The sequence below is a fragment of the Grammomys surdaster genome, unplaced genomic scaffold (genome assembly GCF_004785775.1).
Source record: "Grammomys surdaster isolate TR1022 unplaced genomic scaffold, NIH_TR_1.0 367, whole genome shotgun sequence".
Lineage (NCBI taxonomy): Eukaryota > Metazoa > Chordata > Mammalia > Rodentia > Muridae > Grammomys > Grammomys surdaster.
The window spans coordinates 3,538,283-3,556,862 of record NW_021604786.1 but is presented as its reverse complement, the minus strand read 5'-3'; the positions used below and the strand labels follow the sequence as shown (position 1 = coordinate 3,556,862).

Here is an 18,580-nt window from a genome sequence, read left to right as displayed (position 1 = left end):
TGACTTCCCTACAGTTCCAGAGTATGTGTGTCTTGCTGTGTGGTGTGCTGTGGACCTGGCTCAGTACCCACCCACGCTTTCCTCTCTCATGTCGCCTATCTCTATGCCACATCCTTTAGGGGGAGGAAGCCAAAACCATCCCTGGTGAATCTGTCACAGAAGAGCAATTTACCGATGAAGAAGGCAACCTCATCACTAGAAAAGTAATCGCCATTGAGATTTTGTGCTTCTCCTAGAGCTGAAACGCCCTGCATGAGAAACAACGTTGCGTGCTATAGGTTATAGCGCCCCCTCTTGACACAGGTTTCCTCTAGAGTTAAAATGCCCCGCATGAGAAACACCGTCGTAATGCTATAGGTTCTAGCGCCCCCTCTCGACACAGACTAGTCCCTACTTCTCCGTGTTGCTTCCAACAGATCACTCGGAAAGTAATAAGACGGATTGGTCCACAAGAGAGGAAGCAGGATGACGTGGTAATGTAGACCGGTTGCCAGGGAGAAAGTAGAGGGTAGAATTTCCTGTGATTTCTCCCTGGGAAGCCCTGCTAAGCGAGCGGCTGCTGCAGCGTGGAAGCTTCGGGTTTTGTCTTGGCTTCTTCTAATAGGCATTGTGTGAGGTCCAGCTACTTCTCTTCATAGCGCACCTGAATGCTACATACTATTGTCAGAATGACCACAGAGATAAAAGCTTATTCATTCATTGGAAGGAGAAAGAGGACGCAGAATCCTTGACCATCAACAACCTGCTTGAGAGGATCTACACATGGTCTTCAGTTGGGTGCCAATCTAGGACACTGAGGGAGGACAATATTAGGGTGGCAGAGAGTTTAGGTCACAATCTCCATATGGGGTCGTCCTGCCCATCACATCCTATAGAAAAATCTAAACTCTGTTGTCATGCTTTGCACAGCCCGCTGTCCAATGTGCTAACACAGAGCCCAACTCAACTCTGAACATAGTTCACTCAACAAACCCTTTTCTGCCAAAGCAGACATCTTGCTATTATTCTTTGTTGTTTCCCAAGTCTTTATCCTATTTAATGGGTAGAAAGTAATTTTTTTTTTTTTTTTTTTTTGGTTTTTCGAGACAGGATCTCTCTGTATAGCTTGGCTGTCCTGGAACTCACTCTGTAGACCAGGCTGGCCTCGAACTCAGAAATCCACCTGCCTCTGCCTCCCAAGTGCTGGGATTAAATGCGTGCACCACCACTGCCCAGCAGAAAGTAAATTCTTAAATACTATGTTTATGTACAAAAAAAGAAGCAAATTGAAAACTTCTGAGGACCAGGTGAGAACGGAAAAAAAGACCTCTGAGCCTTCTGTTAGAGTAAAAACTAAGTGTGAGGTGCCTTGCTGTCAGAGAAGTATGGACCTGGTATTCAACAAGGACAACCCCAATCTGTAGAAGTTGGTGCTGTTTTGGACCAGGATGCAGAAGAGTTGGTAATTCTATAAACTAATTACAGAGAAGCTGTCGGACCGTCCATGGCATTTTGTCCTACTCCGTGCTTATTTAGGAAGTTCCTGTCATACTACCACAGCCTGTTTACGGCTCCGCTGGCCTCCAAAACTCACCAATTACAACTAATGGGTATCTTTAACGGTTGGGGTTCAGGTGCCTTGTGGATGTGGTTGGCAATTTCTCCCCCCCCCCCCCCCTTATGTTAGGAAACAGGCTGGCTGCTCTTTGAAATCATTAACCCTCTGTGTTGTTACTCGTTACGTTGTATTTACCTGGAAAGTGCTGTTGCATGCTGTGGCCGTTCGGGAGCTGGTCTGTGCAGTCAAAGCCAAGGTCATCTGTGTCTGAGGATGCCACGTGGTCTGGTGCTCTCACCACCTTCTCCCTCCTAATCCAGCCTCCAGGGACCAGTGTGGGAAACTGCTTTCAAACTCTTCCACTGCAAACATGTAACTCGTGCTCTCCTTCAGCAGGGAGAAGGCTATAAGGTGAAGACGAAGAAGGAAATCCGGAACGTGGAGAAGAAAACCCACTAGTGACAGTGACATCAGTCCAGGTGGGAAGTACACTTATGTCAGCAGCTAGACTTAAAAGAATCGAGAAGTTTCTGGGTTCTCTGAATAAGTTGATTCCCATTTTCCTTTTCTCTTTCTTTACTGAAATCTCACTGGGAGATGAAATAAAATAAATCCTGTTATTTCTTTACATGTATGCAGATGTATATGTGTATATATGTAAACATGCGTAGCTACACATGTATATGTATGTGCCTACATACATATACACATATGCACAGTAAACTTTTAACTCAAGTTGGATCTATAAAGATTCTCCATGGCTGGGCGGTGGTGGTGCACACCTTTAATCCCAGCACTTGGGAGGCGGAGGCAGACGAATTTCTGAGTTCAAGGCCAGCCTGGTCTACAGAGTGAGTTCCAAGACAGCCAGGGCTACACAGAGAAACCCTGTCTCAAGAAAACAAAACAAAAAAAAAAAAAAAAAAGATTCTCCATGTGTAGGGATGGCATCTGCAGAAGCACATGCAAGTGTGGTTTGAGTCTGCTAGTCCCTTACCATGAGGCTCCCTGTGACAAGCAGTTGCCATATACAGTCATTGTGGGAAGACTGCCGAGCAACAGATCCGATGGACTGTGCCCCAGACCGTAAGAGTCGAGTGTCGAGTTCCAGGGCAGCCAAGACTACACAGAGAAACCCTGGTTGGGGAGGGGGAGGGGGCGGAGCTGTCACCACATCTAAGTTAAATTAGAATTCCATACAGTCTTGTATGTAAGCCTAGACTCGGGTTCTTGTTTTTCTGGATTTCACTTTAGTACCTTTTCGATACAGATACGATCAGAAAGCTAACCTGGGGTGCAGACACAGTTTTGGGAAGTTGTATCTTCGGGGCCTCTCCTCTCTGTCCTTTGAGTTCCTAAGTCAGAAGTAACAAAGAGCGGGAATTCTAGTCTCGTTTTCTGACCTGTCTGTCCTTCCTGCCACGGAAAAGCCCTGACACTCGGTTGCAGAGATAAGGGGTTGAGAAATAACCTCATTTTAGGTACCTCGGGCTTATTAGATTTTTATTTCATTATTTTGAAACGAGATCTTCTGGAGCCCAGGCTGGACTTACGCTTCCTATGTACCTGAGGCTGTCCCTGAACCCTTGATCCTCCCGCCTCCCCCTCAGGCTAGCGTTCCAGGTCAGTACCACACCACGCACAGTTTATGCGGTATTGAGGATCAGATGCAGTCTTGGGGACCATACCAGGGGCTTCATGAATGTTAGGGAAGCGCTCTACCATCTGAGCGACATCTCCACCCTCCTGGACAGATCCTTAGCTACTCTCTCGGTGTCCACTCTTCGGTGCCTTTCCTTTGCGTCTCAGGAGGCTTGCATCCCCTAGAAACAGCAACCCCACCATCCCTGCCGCACTAGACTAACAGTTTAGAGTTTTGGTGGGACCCAGTCAACACAGATGCCTGGAAACAGGATTTACCATGTATACTCTGGAGTCTTTCTTTGTGGCTAATTCTCACAGTTCCCCTCTTGGATCGGCGCCATTAGCATCCCTGGCTAACATAAGGAACCGGCCCCAAAGGTTAAGAAAGTTGTCCACTGTCTCATAAAAGCGGCAGACCTAGGACGTAAGTCCTAACTGGCTCCCTCCAGAATGCTCCTCCTCGGGGCTTCCTGCAGACCTGGCCTGGCAGTGATGGCAGGGTCGCCCCAAGTAAACAGGAAGCAAATAGAAGAAGACCATCATCTCGGTCCTGAAGTTGGGGTGGATGGTTTCAGTCATTTTAGGAATTATAGATATGTTGTCATTTTAAGGGATAAATCACAAATAATTTTGGACAGGGAGGAAACTAAACAGAGAGCTTAGACTTGGGGATTTCTGTCTTTTCTGTTCTCTATCCTTCTTCCTTAGGTAAAAGGAAGGGGGTTAAAAAAAGGAGCAAGAGTAAAATGATAAGAAAGTAGACAAACAGGGATAGATTATTACATTTATTCTTAAAGCATTTTATAGCCATGATCTTACACTGATATATATATATAAGATTTATTTTATTTATGTGAGTACACTGTCGCTGTCTTCAGACACATCAGAAGAAGGCATCAGATCTCATGACAGATGGTTGTCAGCCATCATATGGTTGCTGGGAACTGAACTCAGGACCCCTGGAAGGGCAGTCAGTGCTCTTAACTGCTGAGCCATCTCTCCAGCCCCAATCTTTATATTTTTGATGCAGAATTAAAGCTATATTTCCTTACACTGACACAGAATTTTGTATATTGATGCAGGTTTAAGGTTCTCATTGGTATAAATCTTTGTATATGGGTACAAAATTTAAAATTAGTTTTGTTACTCTTAGATAGACATTGTACCTATACCCACTGGAGAATACAAGGTCAGACGCAGTCCTTTTAATAGCCGCTATTACAAACTGTTCAGAATAATTAAGTAATTCATAGTCAGATTGTCAAACTCAGGTCATATTAGATACTAATCTAATTAATTACAATAAAATTTTCAAGGTTATTCAGATAGTAAATAGTTAAAAATAATCAATGTTTAAGAATTCCACTGGAGAGATGGCTCAGTGGTTAAGAGCACTGACTGCTCTTCCAGAGGTCCTGAGTTCAATTCCCAGCAACCACATGGTGGCTCACAACCATCTCTACTGGGATCCGATGCACTCTTCTAGTGTGTGTCTGAAGACAGCTGCACTGTACTCATATAAATAAAATAAATAAATAAAACTTTAAAAAAAAATTCCATTAGATCATATGTAGATAGACGGTCTTCAAAGTGAACTCCAAGTTACTCACCTGTGGGGATTTGATCTTCACTCTAAAACTGACAGGAAATGACTAGGTGTGCTAGGTAAAAATGTCACCACTGAGCTGGCCTGCACAGCCCATGGCCTTTGGGGTTAAGCTCTCAACCTTGCAATAGCCTAGCCACTAAGCACTAGTGTTACTTACTGGCTCAGTAGTAGAGTATTTACCCAGCATGCACAAGGCTCTACCGGGGCTCAAGCCCCAGCAGCAAGCGACCTGCCCACATCCCCTTCCCTCAAAAGCTGGAAAGTGCATACAGGTAATTCTAGCTCTTTAGCGGCTGAGGCTGGACTATCAAAAGGTTTAGAGGACTCAGTACCTATCCATGATTGCCAGTGGCAGACATTCTGGGCCAGGAGATCTCAGTGTGGCCATTAGGGGCAGAGGGGGTGCCAAGCAGCTTACCAACCCTGTGGGTTTGGCCAAGTTACCTAGCTTGCCTGTTGCCATCTCCTCAGTGGGCACAGTGAAGGGGCTTGGGATGACACCTAGGTGAACAACAATAACCCTCTGTAGAAAGATGACAGTCACGTGCCTCAGAGTTGTTTCAGAATTCAGTCAGTTTATATGCGTAAATTGCTTAACAGTAGCTGCTGAGCCCACAGAAACCCTCAGTTAAGAGGCTCTATTATAAAAGTATTAGAAGAAGCAAGAAGGAAACAAGATTAGCAGCTGGCCAAGCCCAGGCACAGCGGTGGCAGACCGGGGGTTGGAAGGGGGGGGGGGGTTGGGAGGGGGCGGAGTTCACGGCTGAGCCATCCGTCCCCATTTTAAGTGAAGGTTCTCATGATAAACTGAGGCAGTCAGTAACTGCCCCTTTTCTTTACCAAGAAATGAAGTCAAAAGAGACCGAGACAAAGCCAGAGGACGTGGTGACCACTCCTCTCCCCATCAGAGCCTGAAGTAGTTCATCCCACTCGGGTCCTCTCTGGGACATTTTCCCAGAATGCACCTGAGATGCAGATAGCTTTCCGTCTGTTTTCCTGATACATGATGGAGACAGAACTGAAGCCAGGTATTTTGCCTCTTGCCTTTTTAATTCTCTGTGCAGTAGGGGACTTAATACTGCCCTGTTATTAGGATTGAGGTAATTCACTTCCCAACAGATATATAATAAACACTTAAGTAAAAATGAAGTAAATGCATTTTCTTGACCTTTAAAAACATGCATCCATCTGATTGCAGTATGTCTTGTTTTTTTCCCTTGCTGGCTCTGCAGCTTCAGGTGTTTCTAAATCAAGTCATTGGGAAAGGACAAATTTGAAAAGGCCTCATTTGGCCAGCCTGGTCTACAGAGTGAGTTTCAGGACAGCCAGGGCTACACAGAGAAACCCTGTCTTGAAAAACAAAAGAAAGAAAGAAAGAAAGAAAGAAAGAAAGAAAGAAAGAAAGAAAAGAAAAATAAAGAAAAGGCCTCATTTATTGGTATTAGCTGAAGAGGAAATCTGTCCTGAGATGGGTATTGTTTTAAGCTAAGTTTTCAGCCGAGTGGGCTAGCGAGTGTCTCTATTCCTGCTACTAGAGGCAGGAAGATCAAGAGTTCAAGGACAGAATGAAACTCAGCCTCCAAAAAAAAAAAGAAAGAAAGAGAGGTAGGAAAGGAAAGGAAAGGATAAACTTAAAACTAAAACCAAAATTAAAAGTAAACCTTAATTTTCAATTGTAGTTTCATTTTGTAATGAAAATTTATTGCTTTAAAAAAAAAAAAAACAGAAGCCATGCATGTAGGTCACCCCAGATGTCTATGTACACATTAAGCCTTGGGAAGCGTGCCCCCAGGACCTATCGTTGACGCTTTGGCTTGATCAAACGCTAGAACTAACTAAAGAGTCAGGGTGGGAGTGGTTGCTGTTTTCAACACTGGCCCCTGTGGCATGAACTGGACACTGGGGCTTATTAAATCCTATTATACAGCCATGTTTAAGAACCACGAAAGAACGTGACTTCAGTAGAAGATGTGGGGAAAGATGTCGTCCGTTGTGCACCAGGCTCAAAACAAAATGAATGAAAAGCAAGCAAACAAACAAAAAAAAAACTCTGAGTACTGCCATAGGCCCCTAAATGGACTCTCAGGTCCGCCCCTGAGTCTGTACTAGGACCCCTGGAGCCGTGTTCTATAAGATTCAGTTAACATGTTTCTTAAAGGGAAGACAAACTAGCATAGGAACGGCTGTGACTCCCCACTTTTTATATTCGGAAGGATATGCTTAGCCACAGGTGCGCCCCTCCTTCCAAGGTGTCTTAAGTCCTTTCCCTTAGCTATGTATGCTCACAGAGTTCCAGACTCCGTTTCTGAACGGCATCGTCGTCGCCTGTCCACAACATCCCATCCATCAGAGGGCGCTCTCACCTTAGGTCATTTTCTAACAGTTGCTTAGCCAAGGTCCTGGTCCTTTCTGTACGATGCTGTTCTTGGTAGGGAATGTTTTGTCTAACTAGCATTGCTAAACCCATGAGGTTGGGACCTACATTCTGGCTACCTAAGAACAAGAAAGATTTGAAGGATGACTACTGCTTTTTTTTTTTATATAGCAACATATAGAAGGGCAGGGTATAATTAACCCAATATTAAAAAGCTGTAAAAACCACCCACTCTGTCTAGAAAGACATTATCGGCTTACATTGAGAAGAGACGGGCTTTGTTTTGTTTTATAATACAAAATTAACTTGGGAAGTTAGTTCCGTTATTAGAAAATGTAAAGAAATGGGTGAGAGTTCACCTATTCTGTCTAAGGTTTATAGAAACTTACTAGACCCTATTAAACTTGTCGTAGAAGAGGTGGGATAAAATTTCACATCCCTGGGATGCTGGAAGACTAGAGGGAAAGTTCACATAACAACATTGCTGGGAATTCGCCCTGAATGACGAGAGTGACCAAGACCAGTGAGCCACCTAAGCCGCCTGGTGCCTGGAAGATTTGGATTTAATGACAGCAATCACGGTGTGAAAATCCTGATCCACAGGGTTTTTGCCCACCCTCTGTAATTGGATCTACTGAAGTGAGTCACTTTCCGTCCTTAGAGGAGGACATGTGTTGAAATCTCAGAGGAGTGGGGTACTCTGGTGTTCTTGGCTCCCATCACTGGTGACCTGGGACAAGGAGGTCAGTCGTAAACACATGCAAAAAAAAAAAAAAAAAAAAAAAAAGCAGCCAGACCCATAACAGGAGACTAGGGGGAGAGGTGTTTCAGGGTTGTTTATATAGGGTAGGGTGACCTGGGTAATCCATCCAAAGAGGAAGAAACCTGTCTGAATAAACAACCCCAAGGTCACTAGGATGGTTCAGTCCTAGTGAAACTGGATTAAACTGGATTCTAAAGGCTCTCGTGAGCTTCAGAAGAGATTTGGCGGTTTGTGACTGAACAGGTTTCTTTTTTGTTTTTTTCTCTTATAATCCTTCCTGCCTCGAGGTGGAATTCCAGGTCTGTCAGCTTTTCGACTTGGAAGAGGCAGCAAGACTCTTGTATGAAGCAGGGAGAGCAGGAGGCAAAACTTGTCTTCTTGGGGTACAGGCCAGAGAGCTACAGACAGCTCCTGAGTAGCTGAGGAGCCCTGAGTTATCCTAGTTTCGGAGACAGGACAAGAGTTTCAAACTCTTCCTTGAATACCACGAACTCAGGAAGGTTGTGTGATACTGGAAGAGTCACCTTAGCCAATAGAACTGATTTCTCCATTTCCTTGGATACCCTAGGGCCTGAGGTACTTCCCAAGCAGGCTAAACAAACACCCTATTAACAAAGCGAGGGCCCTCAGTCTCTGAACCCTCGATGGTGAACAGCACGGATGTCATTGGCAAGTTCTCCTTTATATATAACAAGGCGAAGGATGTGTCTCAGTTGGTACAATACTTGTCTAGAGGACAGGAAGCCCAGGTTTTAGACCCCAGCACCACAAACCCTAGTTACTGTGGCGGAGGCAGGATGATCAGGAATTTGAGGTCATCCTAGGTTACACAGCAAGTTCAAGGCCAGCCTAGGCTACATTGAGACCCTGTCTCCAAAAATAAAATAAAATAAAATAAAACAATGAAAACTAAACTCACTGCCTTGCATTTGTGTTCTCCACAGGATCGAATGTTCGTACTGCCAGTATCGAGAAACTCACCAGAGATCAACAGGAAGGAAAAATACTCACCCAGAACGGAGTGTGGGTCTGCTGCTTCCACTCGTCAATGACATGATGTTTTTTTTTTAACGCAGAAGGAAAAAGAAAATCACAATTTTTTTTTTTATTTAGCATGAGCCAATTTACAGAGCATGGAAACTCACTTTCATTCCTGGCACATGCGTGCACCGAGCAAGTGCAGTGTAAGACACAGGAAGCCACATCGTTCAGACTCGGTCTCAAGTAATTTGGTGTACTTTTCAAAGAAGACAGACAAAACCACACCTGTGCCACCCAGGAGGAGGGACAGCAGAGAGTGGAACTATCAAATCACAAGAAGACACACTAAAATTACTGAATCCACAACAGCTCGCCTTATTTTCCTCGGACCCAAACTAACTGTCAGGGTATAAACACTGTTTCTTTTTCTTTTTTTTTTTTTTAAAGAAAAAAAATAATAATAAAAAAATCAATAGTTTTGCTGTAAATAATAACACTGTAAATTCTAACAGAAGAAACTACAATAAAGAATTATAAGGCACCTGCCTCACAGAACACAAAGACAGCAGAAATGCATCCAACGACAGGCGTCCCAAGTGACTTTACCTTGGACAAGGATGGGGATCCTGCGCACACGGGGGACTCTTTCACTGATTTCTTGTATATTAGCAACTATGATGTTTGTACACGCAAAACTGCTAGCTTGATTTTAAAAAGAAAATGCAAATCTTTAAAAAAGAAAAACCTGCTGCAAATTTAAATAATTTCCCCCAAACGAGGAATTCTGTAGTTCTGTGAAAAAGAAAAAAAAAAACTTTTTTTTCTTCAGAATACTAATATTTTGATGCATGCATATCACCTTATTTTGATTAAACCTTTTCCAATTTTGCAAACACTACAGTCTCCTGCAACACGGGAGATTTTATCTGTAAACAGAAAGCCCTTCATCTAATATTTATTGCTATTGCCAATTTTTCAATGAAATGACCAAAAATGAAAAAAAAAAAAAAAAACTATACAGTAGTTTGCTTGGGGTGGGGGGAGGGGCGCTGTTAGTGCTTACGGGGTGGGGGGGGAATGCTTGCCACTATAGAGGTGGACGGTGCTCACAGGAGGCCCCAGTCGTGGGTATTTAACAAAATGGACTGACCGGAAACCCGTATCTAGCAGGATCGAAGGGCACTGTTAAAAAAAAAAAAAAAAGGAATAAAAAAAGATCGCTGTATCGTGTACTGGCTCTGAGATGTAGACCCTTTCAGCAAGCCAATCACTAGTAACCATCCCAGCAGTGCCCCATTAGGTTAGCGGGGCTGCCGAGTTTTATAGAGCATCTTTCTTTGGGTTTGGTGAGGTTCCTTTGTTCACTATCTCAACTTGAAATCGACCTCCATGGACACCTAGCTCTAAATGTACCAGAAAAAAGCAGCCGCTGGATAACCTAGTTGATTATTTAAGTATATAAAAATAAAATGTGTTCAACCATTCACTTACTTGGGTTCTACAGTGTCCTTGTGTCCTCTGGCAAAACCTAGCTGTCTAATCCCCAGTCACAGGGGTCCTGTCTGTGCCTCCAGTCTCTAAAGCCATAGTCTGGAACCTTCCACTCTCTCCCCAAAACACCCACCTTGCATAAACTCTGTGCATTTGGGGGGTGGTGGGGGCAAGGATCTAAAGATGAAGTAATCTTCATCTATTTAGGCTCTTCGGTCCCACAAAAGAAGTAGAAATTTATAAAGCCAATATTAAGAAATTATCGATTGCTGTTCCCAGGAAGCATCTGCCTGTGGCTGCTTTTTTTTTCCCCAGAAAGTATTTGTTTAGGTTTTGTGTCATTAGTTTGGGGGGTTTTCAGGTCTGCTTCGTTTCTTAACTGACATCTGTTGGCAGAGCTTACAAATGGAGAAAATTCATTATATTTTTTACTATTTTATCCTTTTATTTTGGTACTGGTTATCAAGCATGCTAAAAGACGTGACCTACCCACCAAGCAGTACCCTCAGGCCTTCCCTTGATATTTCTGAGACAGGGTCTCACTAGCTGGTCCAAGCTAGCCTTGACTTTTCGAGCCTTCTGCCCTGTCTACTTACAGTGCCGTGCCACTAGACTGGACAGGACTTCTCTTGGCAACAGCAGACCTCCGTTCCAAAAGACACCAGTGCTGTGACCCCTGCTCTCTCCAGCTACATGTGTGATTCCCACCATCCTAGCCTTATTTCTTACCCAACCCTGACAGGCACTTGGGAGTTTGGGGGCCACTGATTTCATGACTCAAGAGTTCAAAGATGGCATGTCTTTGATTCAACTTTTATCCCAGCCCACAGCCAGGCATGGCACATTCGGGGTGGTAAAGGTCACAACCCCTAAACTTCAAGTACACACTACAACATTTTTCTCCTAAATACATTCTATTCATTGACTCAGTCCTTACCACCACTGTGTGAGTTAGGAACTATCCTTGATGTAACAGGCCCCAGTTAATAGTATTCAATGAATGTTAAATGTCATTCAAGGCTGTCATTGCCCGTCCAATGGGATGAATACTCTCCAGAATACCAAGAGAAGACAGGTACTGGAGACCCTATTTGGTCCAGAGAAACCACTTTAAACAAAGAATCAGAGAGTACATTTGCATGTCATTTGCCTGATGTCCCTGTCTCCTCCATCCCCACCTCCACCACTAAAGGACAAGCTGCCATGCCTGAAAGTTGTTTTTTTTTTTTCATGTCCCCAATGCTTCTGCATGACTAACAACCATTTAAGAGCTCTGAATTCCAGACCCCCACCCTCACCCCCGGCCTTGCTAGAGATTATTCGGATCTAGAAACTTATTAGGGGAAATGGGGTTACGTTATACGCCTGGAAACGTGACTTCTGGAACAGGCTGAGAGGTCCAGATGACACCAAAGCCATGAATTTACCCAGAAGTCTCTGAAGTACGATAGATTTTATTTACGCCTCTAACTTCTGTATATTCTGCACCGAACGGGGCATATGTTTGTATTTTTAATAGAGTCTGACCTGCCAGCTCATTTGAATGTATTTAGGTTTTTCTTTGACATTTCTGTAAAATGGGCAGAGAAAAAGAGAGAGAGAACTGTGACTGATAAAATCCTGAGATTTACCTCTTCTCCTTTTTACATTTTTACCAACTTGTTAACATGAAAGAGTTGCTTCCAGAAGAGACTGTCTTCACTGGCTACTCAAGCAGCAGAGCCGTCTCTCTCTCACGCTGGTATCCCAGCATCCCACCGTATTCTTTTTAGTGTCACCTTGAGCCGAAGTTTCCCTCCATGGTAAATAAATGCAAATGGAAAAGTGGTTTAAAGCTTGACTTTCTTCAAAGCATCCGCTCGCCTTTGACCATGAGACGCCCAGAAAGAAGCCACAGGAACAGCGACTGTAGAACTTTGTGCCTCGTCCAGGAGAATCAGGGTATTTGTTGGCCAGGCAATTAGCATACTAAAAGGTGTATAATTTCCTAATCATGTGGCATTGCTTTTCGGGCATGAAGAGATAGTTGAGTCACTGAAGAGTCAACATTTCCAAGGTTGGTATTTAAGTTCGTTTATTAAGAGACAAAAGGCCTGGTGTCTTTGTTTTTAATGGGTTCCCTGTTTCCTAAAGCAAAAATTACAGAGTGGATACTAACAAGCCAGGTAGCTTTTCATTCGTTCATTCATTCATTAGTTCATTCATTCAAAGACAGAGTCTCGGGGAGCCCAGGCTGGCCTTGAACTTGCTGTGTAGCCAAAGGTGGCTTTGAACTTCTGAGCCTACTGCTTCTACCTCCTGAATGCTGGAATTACGGTGATAGAAACCACTGCACCCAATGTACCCAGTGCTGTGGGTAGAACCCGTGGCTTCATACCCGTAGACACAAGCACTGAACTGACCAGGCTATATCCCCAGCACGCTTTTGCTTATTTAATAGAATCAGGTGCTATGGGGTTCAAGGGAGAAAATGACATTTAGTATCCTTTACAGTTGTGTGCCTGTACTCTTACAGAAGAGCCCTGGACCTTCTAGCCCTCCCCCCTTCCTGGGTCAGCACTGAGTTCCACTCTGTGGGACGTTCTGATAGACCGCACGAGTTCTAGCGGAGTTCCGTGGCAGAGCCGGTATGAACATGTTCATAGGTTTTCGAGGGTGAGGGACCAAGGGATACACAGGAGAAGCCAGAATAGCTGGAGCCTTTTCTCTGAGCTCACCAGGGAACCACTTTGCTGTTCTCTTAAACTGTAGCACAGCGCGCTGAGATGACCTTTTGAGCTTTCTCGAGATTTTTGTCCTTGGAGGAAACTGTGTGGTCCTTGAAAGGACAGTACCTACCCATGCCTGTACCCATCGACACTGTAACTGCCACTAAAGGGGGTGTCCTTACTCACCAAGAAAATAGGTTGTGAAGTGCAACATGCATCCTGAACCCCGCAACAGCCTGACTGCCACTAACTTGACATCACTAAGTGCTTGCCGGGTTGCTAAGCAACAAAGGGTCCAGAAATTGCATCCGGAACTACTTTGGGCAACTTTTAGCCTGCAGAGATATTTGGACTACATGAAGTTTGAACTGAAGGGCAACATTTGGAAGAAACAAACTAGATAGATAGATAGATAGATAGATAGATAGATAGATAGATAGATAGATAGATGGATGGATGGATGGATGGATGGATGGATGGATGGGTGGATGGACAGACGAACAGACAGGGAGGTGGGTAGATAGAGCGAGCTTTTACATTTTAAAAAAAACTGTGAATTCTCTTTAAAATCTGAAGTTGTGACCATGCCATTTCTGGACTTCCCTACAGTAACACTCCAGCTACAGAGAATCAGCATGTGTTTGGCTTATCCATCCCAACATTTCTACCTCCCTTTCTCCTGTTTCTTCCAAAACCCAACCTATTTTTCCATATCCATTCCCAGTCTCCATCTACTGTGGTCAGAGGTAAATTGTGGCTGCCCTGCTTCCAGTCTTTAAAGTCCTCCTTTTGGGCTAGCTCAGCATCACCATCATTATCCTGTGGTGGAATGAAGAAATGGGCCAATAGGAAAAGAAAGGCGTACCATTCGGTTCTCTGAGCCCATCTTACCCCCACTTTTGCTGACCACCATTATCCAGCGGTCCATCTGGGCAAGAGAAGCATCACTTCCCTTCCCACACCCTTCAAGGTGGAGAGGATAGAAACGTCATAAAATATAAACCCTAGAAAACATGAAAACGCAACTTCAGCTGCCCAGCCCGCCTGGTGCATGCTGGGTAAAGGGGAGGGCCGTGTGAGGTAGCGCACGGCCTTGGAGCATAGCCGCTGCACTTTCAAGCCATACTCGCTAACTGGAATTAAGTGGGATTGGAAAGACCTACAAAGAGCATTTCAGTGTAAACTTAAAAACATTTTTAAAGTTATTTAACTCGCTCCAAGAATACGAGCCTATCTTACTTCCCGGGACACAGGGATCTAGGTATAAACCGTTAAACGCACCACAATGTTTTTCTCCCACCCATCAAGACCCATATAACTTAAATCTCTCTCTAAAGACTGCTGCAGTTACAGAGGGGGGGAAAAACCACTGAAAACTTGAGAATATCAAATGAAGACCACCATGAAACAGTACTACATCCTTGATAGGTTTAGTTTCTTTGTTCCTCATGAACAAGGAGGGAGCTGGACACACATAAATATCTATACACATAAACATTTGCACGGCACAACTCCCAGCTGTATGCATCCTGCCCAGTTGAGAGGAAGTGGTGGGGCTTGAACTCATGAGTGACAGGCATGTTTTACTAGGGAAGGGAACCTGAAAGAGGGAATAGAACTTGGGTCCTTGGCACTTCACCCAACTGTCTTAGGGTTTTACTGCTGTGAACAGACACCATGACCAAGGCAACTCTTTTTTTTTTGGTTTGGTTTTTCAAGACAGGGTTTCTCTGTGTAGCCCTGGCTGTCCTGGAACTCACTCTGTAGACCAGGCTGGCCTCGAACTCAGAAATCTGCCTGCCTCTGCCTCCCAAGTACTGGGATTAAAGGCATGCACCACCACCACCAGGCCAAGGCAACTCTTATAAGGACAACATTTAACATTAATTTACAGGTTCAGAGGTTCAGTCCTTTATCATCAAGGCCAGAACATGGCAGCATCCAGGCAGGCATGGTGCAGGAGGAGCTGAGAGTTCTACGTCTTCATCTGACAGCTGCTAGCAGAATACTGGCTTCCAGGCAGCTAGGATGAGGGTCTTAAAGCCCACCACAGTGACACACCTATTCCAAAAGGCCACACCCATTCTAACAAGGCCACACCTACTCAAACAAAGCCATACCTTCTAATAGTGCCACTCCCTGGACTGAGCAGATACAAATCTCTTCAGCCCTTAAACGAATTTTTTTTTTTTGATGTGCAATGAATCACACACTATGCGGATGGTGACCCTCTGTAAACCAATTACTTTCTGAGTCAGAGAAACTTCCAGTCAACTACAGCCAGTGTAGTCCAACACCACATCAAAGGGATGCCTGCCCCCTCACCCCCACGTAATGTCAAATTCTCTGAGTCAGTCAGAGAAGGCGCCCATGCCCCTACCCCAGTGCACTATGCCAGCCCCTGCAGGATTTCAGATCGTAGAACTCTCTTGAAAGATCAATTCCGTTTTACTCGCATTTAATTCCGTCACCGTGAGAACTGCTCTCTGCTCACATAGGTTCGCTCCTGCAAACCTCTCTGGACGCACTTCATGCCACCTGGATCCTTTCTCCCACTACACCTTAGACCAGTGAGCAGGCAAGCAGGCTGCCGATTGGTTTCCATGTGAGATACCTCCGTTGCCTGCCCGTTTTAAAATAAGGAGCTGGGTCAGAACGCCAATCAACAGTCTTTCTGTCGTAAGACAAAGCCCATCAGTTTGCTTCGCCCGGTCCTTTGATGCTAAATTGCAGGCTGGCCTGAAAAGAATTCAACGCCATTTACGATCCAGTTCACTCCCGATTCTGTTACAGTGGAGTTTGTATGCCACACGGTCCTAGATATAGTAGCTTTCTTTACAAGTTCGTTCAAGGCATCTGGTTTTGAATTCACTGTCCACTCCCCACGGGAGCTTTGATTCAACCTCCAGATATCAGCTCCTCAGGGCGGGCCTCTCCAGAGTTCCCTGACCCCCTCCCCACCCCAGTACACCGCCATTTGTATCCTCCATGGTTCCTTGTCACCAAGATCATCTTATTTGACCCCTCTTTATCATCTCGCTTTTGCAGTGCTGTCCCCACAGAAGTTAGCACAAGGCCTGGCACTGACGGGGACATGGTACTTCTTGACTAGATGGCGGATGAAGCGGGGAGCAAGCCAGTGTAGCTCAGGACGCATTTCTTTCCGGGGCAGTCAAAGTTGAGGAATACTGTGCTCCTCCCCGCCCTTCAGGATCGTCGACTGATATCGGGGATTTCGAGCGATATCGGTTCACAAAGGCAAAGGGAGCAGAGACCCATTTCGCCATTGCCAGCTGTTCTCTGTGGCTTCCGGTCTTTGTGGCTCCTGCCTTAGGTCAGCTCTTATCTTCCAGGTGAAGGGATGAGTGGTCCTGGCTGGCTGGGGACCAGCGCCTGTGTTTGCTCAGCAGGCCCCTCCCCTTCCCTGCCTGCGCACCTTGTCTGCCTGCTAATACAGAGCAGGTAGCATTGTTCCTGCAAAAGGGGCATACTTTTCCGGCTACCGGATCCCCCGTGAAAACAGACTAGGAGTGTGCTAGCGGGGCCAGAGCTAAGAGTCCCTTGCTGCCTAAGCTGTGAAAAAAATAAAAACTGCTTAAAATTGGTGATCCGCCTTTGTGGTGATCTAGCCCCAGTGGGGAGGTCAGAGAAGGAGAAGCCCTGCCACTGAGCCAGAAGGAGTCCTCCGTATTTCCCTGAGCAACAGATAAACCAGCCAAATCATCAGTGACTTCACTGGGAAGTATCGACAACGACCTCAGTCTGCCTTTGAGGGATGCTACCCATCCAAAGCCAAGAAAGCTCGTCTGAGAACACCTTCTCCACAGCACCTCAAGAGTGTTCTCAAACGGCTGGCAGGCACCAGCTTGGTGTTTTTCCATCTTGCGCCAAGGATGCCAGGAGACGTTGACATCATTAACATCACAGACCCAGCTATCCGAATGGCTCTCTGTGAGCCGCCCAAGAACCGCACAGTTCTTGAACACTCGTGCTAGGGTAAAGCCATCTTCCTGATCGTGTACAAACCTTGCTGGGTAAGCAATGATGGAAGACAGTGACCAGCCAACCTGAGTGACCAACTCTGTGGTTACCTGCAATCTAAGTCTTCTGGTTCTACAAAGGTCAAAAATGACATACTAGGGCCGGAGAGGAGACTCGGTGATCTCTAAGGGTGCTTGCTGCTCTTGCAGAGGTCCTGGGTTCAGTTCCCAGCCCCCACATTGAATAGCTTACAATCGCCTGTGACTTTAGCACCAGACAATCAGATATCCTCTTCTGGGTCATCCTGGTCCCCACAGATGGGCATGCACGTGATCACGTGCACGGGTGACCATTTCAAGAGGGATCAAGACTGTTGACTCTTCGTGCCAATGGCCCAGCTGAGACCACAGAGTTTCGTTAATGCTAACAGAATATTATGGTGAAGAAATTCTGACTCAGAACTGTTAGCTCTTAGGGTATTTCAAAGGTGATAGAAATCTCTATGAGGTGGGGATAGGAGCCAGACAAACGCAAGTACTGGCAGTCAGTTCAACTTAAGGGCGACTTAGCTTACCGTGTGTCAAAGCGGTGTCTTACATGTCTCATCTACCTGTCAAAATAAGAAACAAGAGCTGCGGTCTGTAAACTCCGAAAGCTTTAATCTAGTTAGAAAACCAAGATATATTTAAAAACATAACAGAGGCTCGAAAAACCAAAAAAAAAATATATATATATGTACATATATATATATACATATATGTATACACACACACACACACACACACACACACATATATATATATATATATATATAAAACAGAGGGAAAACATAAAATAGGGCTGTGAATTAAATATGATTTAAATAGATGAATTAAATATGTACATCAAGAAAGCAGGAACAGGCACATATATAGCCAGGACTCCATGTGTTGTCTGCTCCTGTGATTAATGTGACTTTGTTGTCCTTGTGGTTGCTGAGACAGTCTTGCTATGCAGCCCAGGGTAGCCTGAAACTCACTACGTAGTCCAGAATAACCTCTAACTCAGTATGTAGCCCAGACTGGCTTCAGACGCACCTCAACCTCTGGAGCACAGGACTGTTATGGTTCTTAATATCATTATGATGATGATTTTGACATTACTGTTGATTCTGTCAACTGGCAAAGGCCACGCAGAGAGCCTTACACACAAAGGCCGCTCCGTTCAACACCAGCTGGATGAATGGTCATGCCACAGAATGACACCACCTGAGTTGGAACTTGAGAAATATATCGAAAAACCTCAAGCTATAGAGGAAGGAGGCCTTTGTTGTTTTATAAAAACAGAAAAAGGAGCCAGGGGTATGTTTGGTGGAGGCACGGTATAGTGAGGTGGAAGGGGGTGCCTCTGCGGGTCCATGCTCAGGCACCCCTTCCCCTTGAGGTACCGGCCACAGGATGGTAGAGTATAGAATAGAGTTTATTCAGGCCATGGGAGGGGAGGGGTGTTGAGA

At 45.0% G+C, this 18,580-nt stretch overlaps 1 protein-coding gene across 3 annotated transcripts in view; it reads left to right on the top strand.

Moving 5' to 3' along the window:
- Ank3 (ankyrin 3) overlaps positions 1 to 10,398 on the top strand; it is a 316,865-nt gene extending 306,467 nt beyond the window's left edge. For 2 of the 3 annotated variants that reach the window (XM_028780244.1, XM_028780243.1), the window contains exons 19-20: positions 1,931 to 2,016; positions 8,872 to 10,398. In XM_028780244.1, the coding sequence (XP_028636077.1) occupies positions 1,931 to 1,996 (66 nt within the window). In that variant the 3' untranslated portion in view covers positions 1,997 to 2,016; positions 8,872 to 10,398. The remainder of the gene's footprint in view (positions 1 to 1,930; positions 2,017 to 8,871) is intronic. The other variant, XM_028780242.1, reaches the window with a different exon arrangement.
- Positions 10,399 to 18,580: the final 8,182 nt, after the last annotated feature.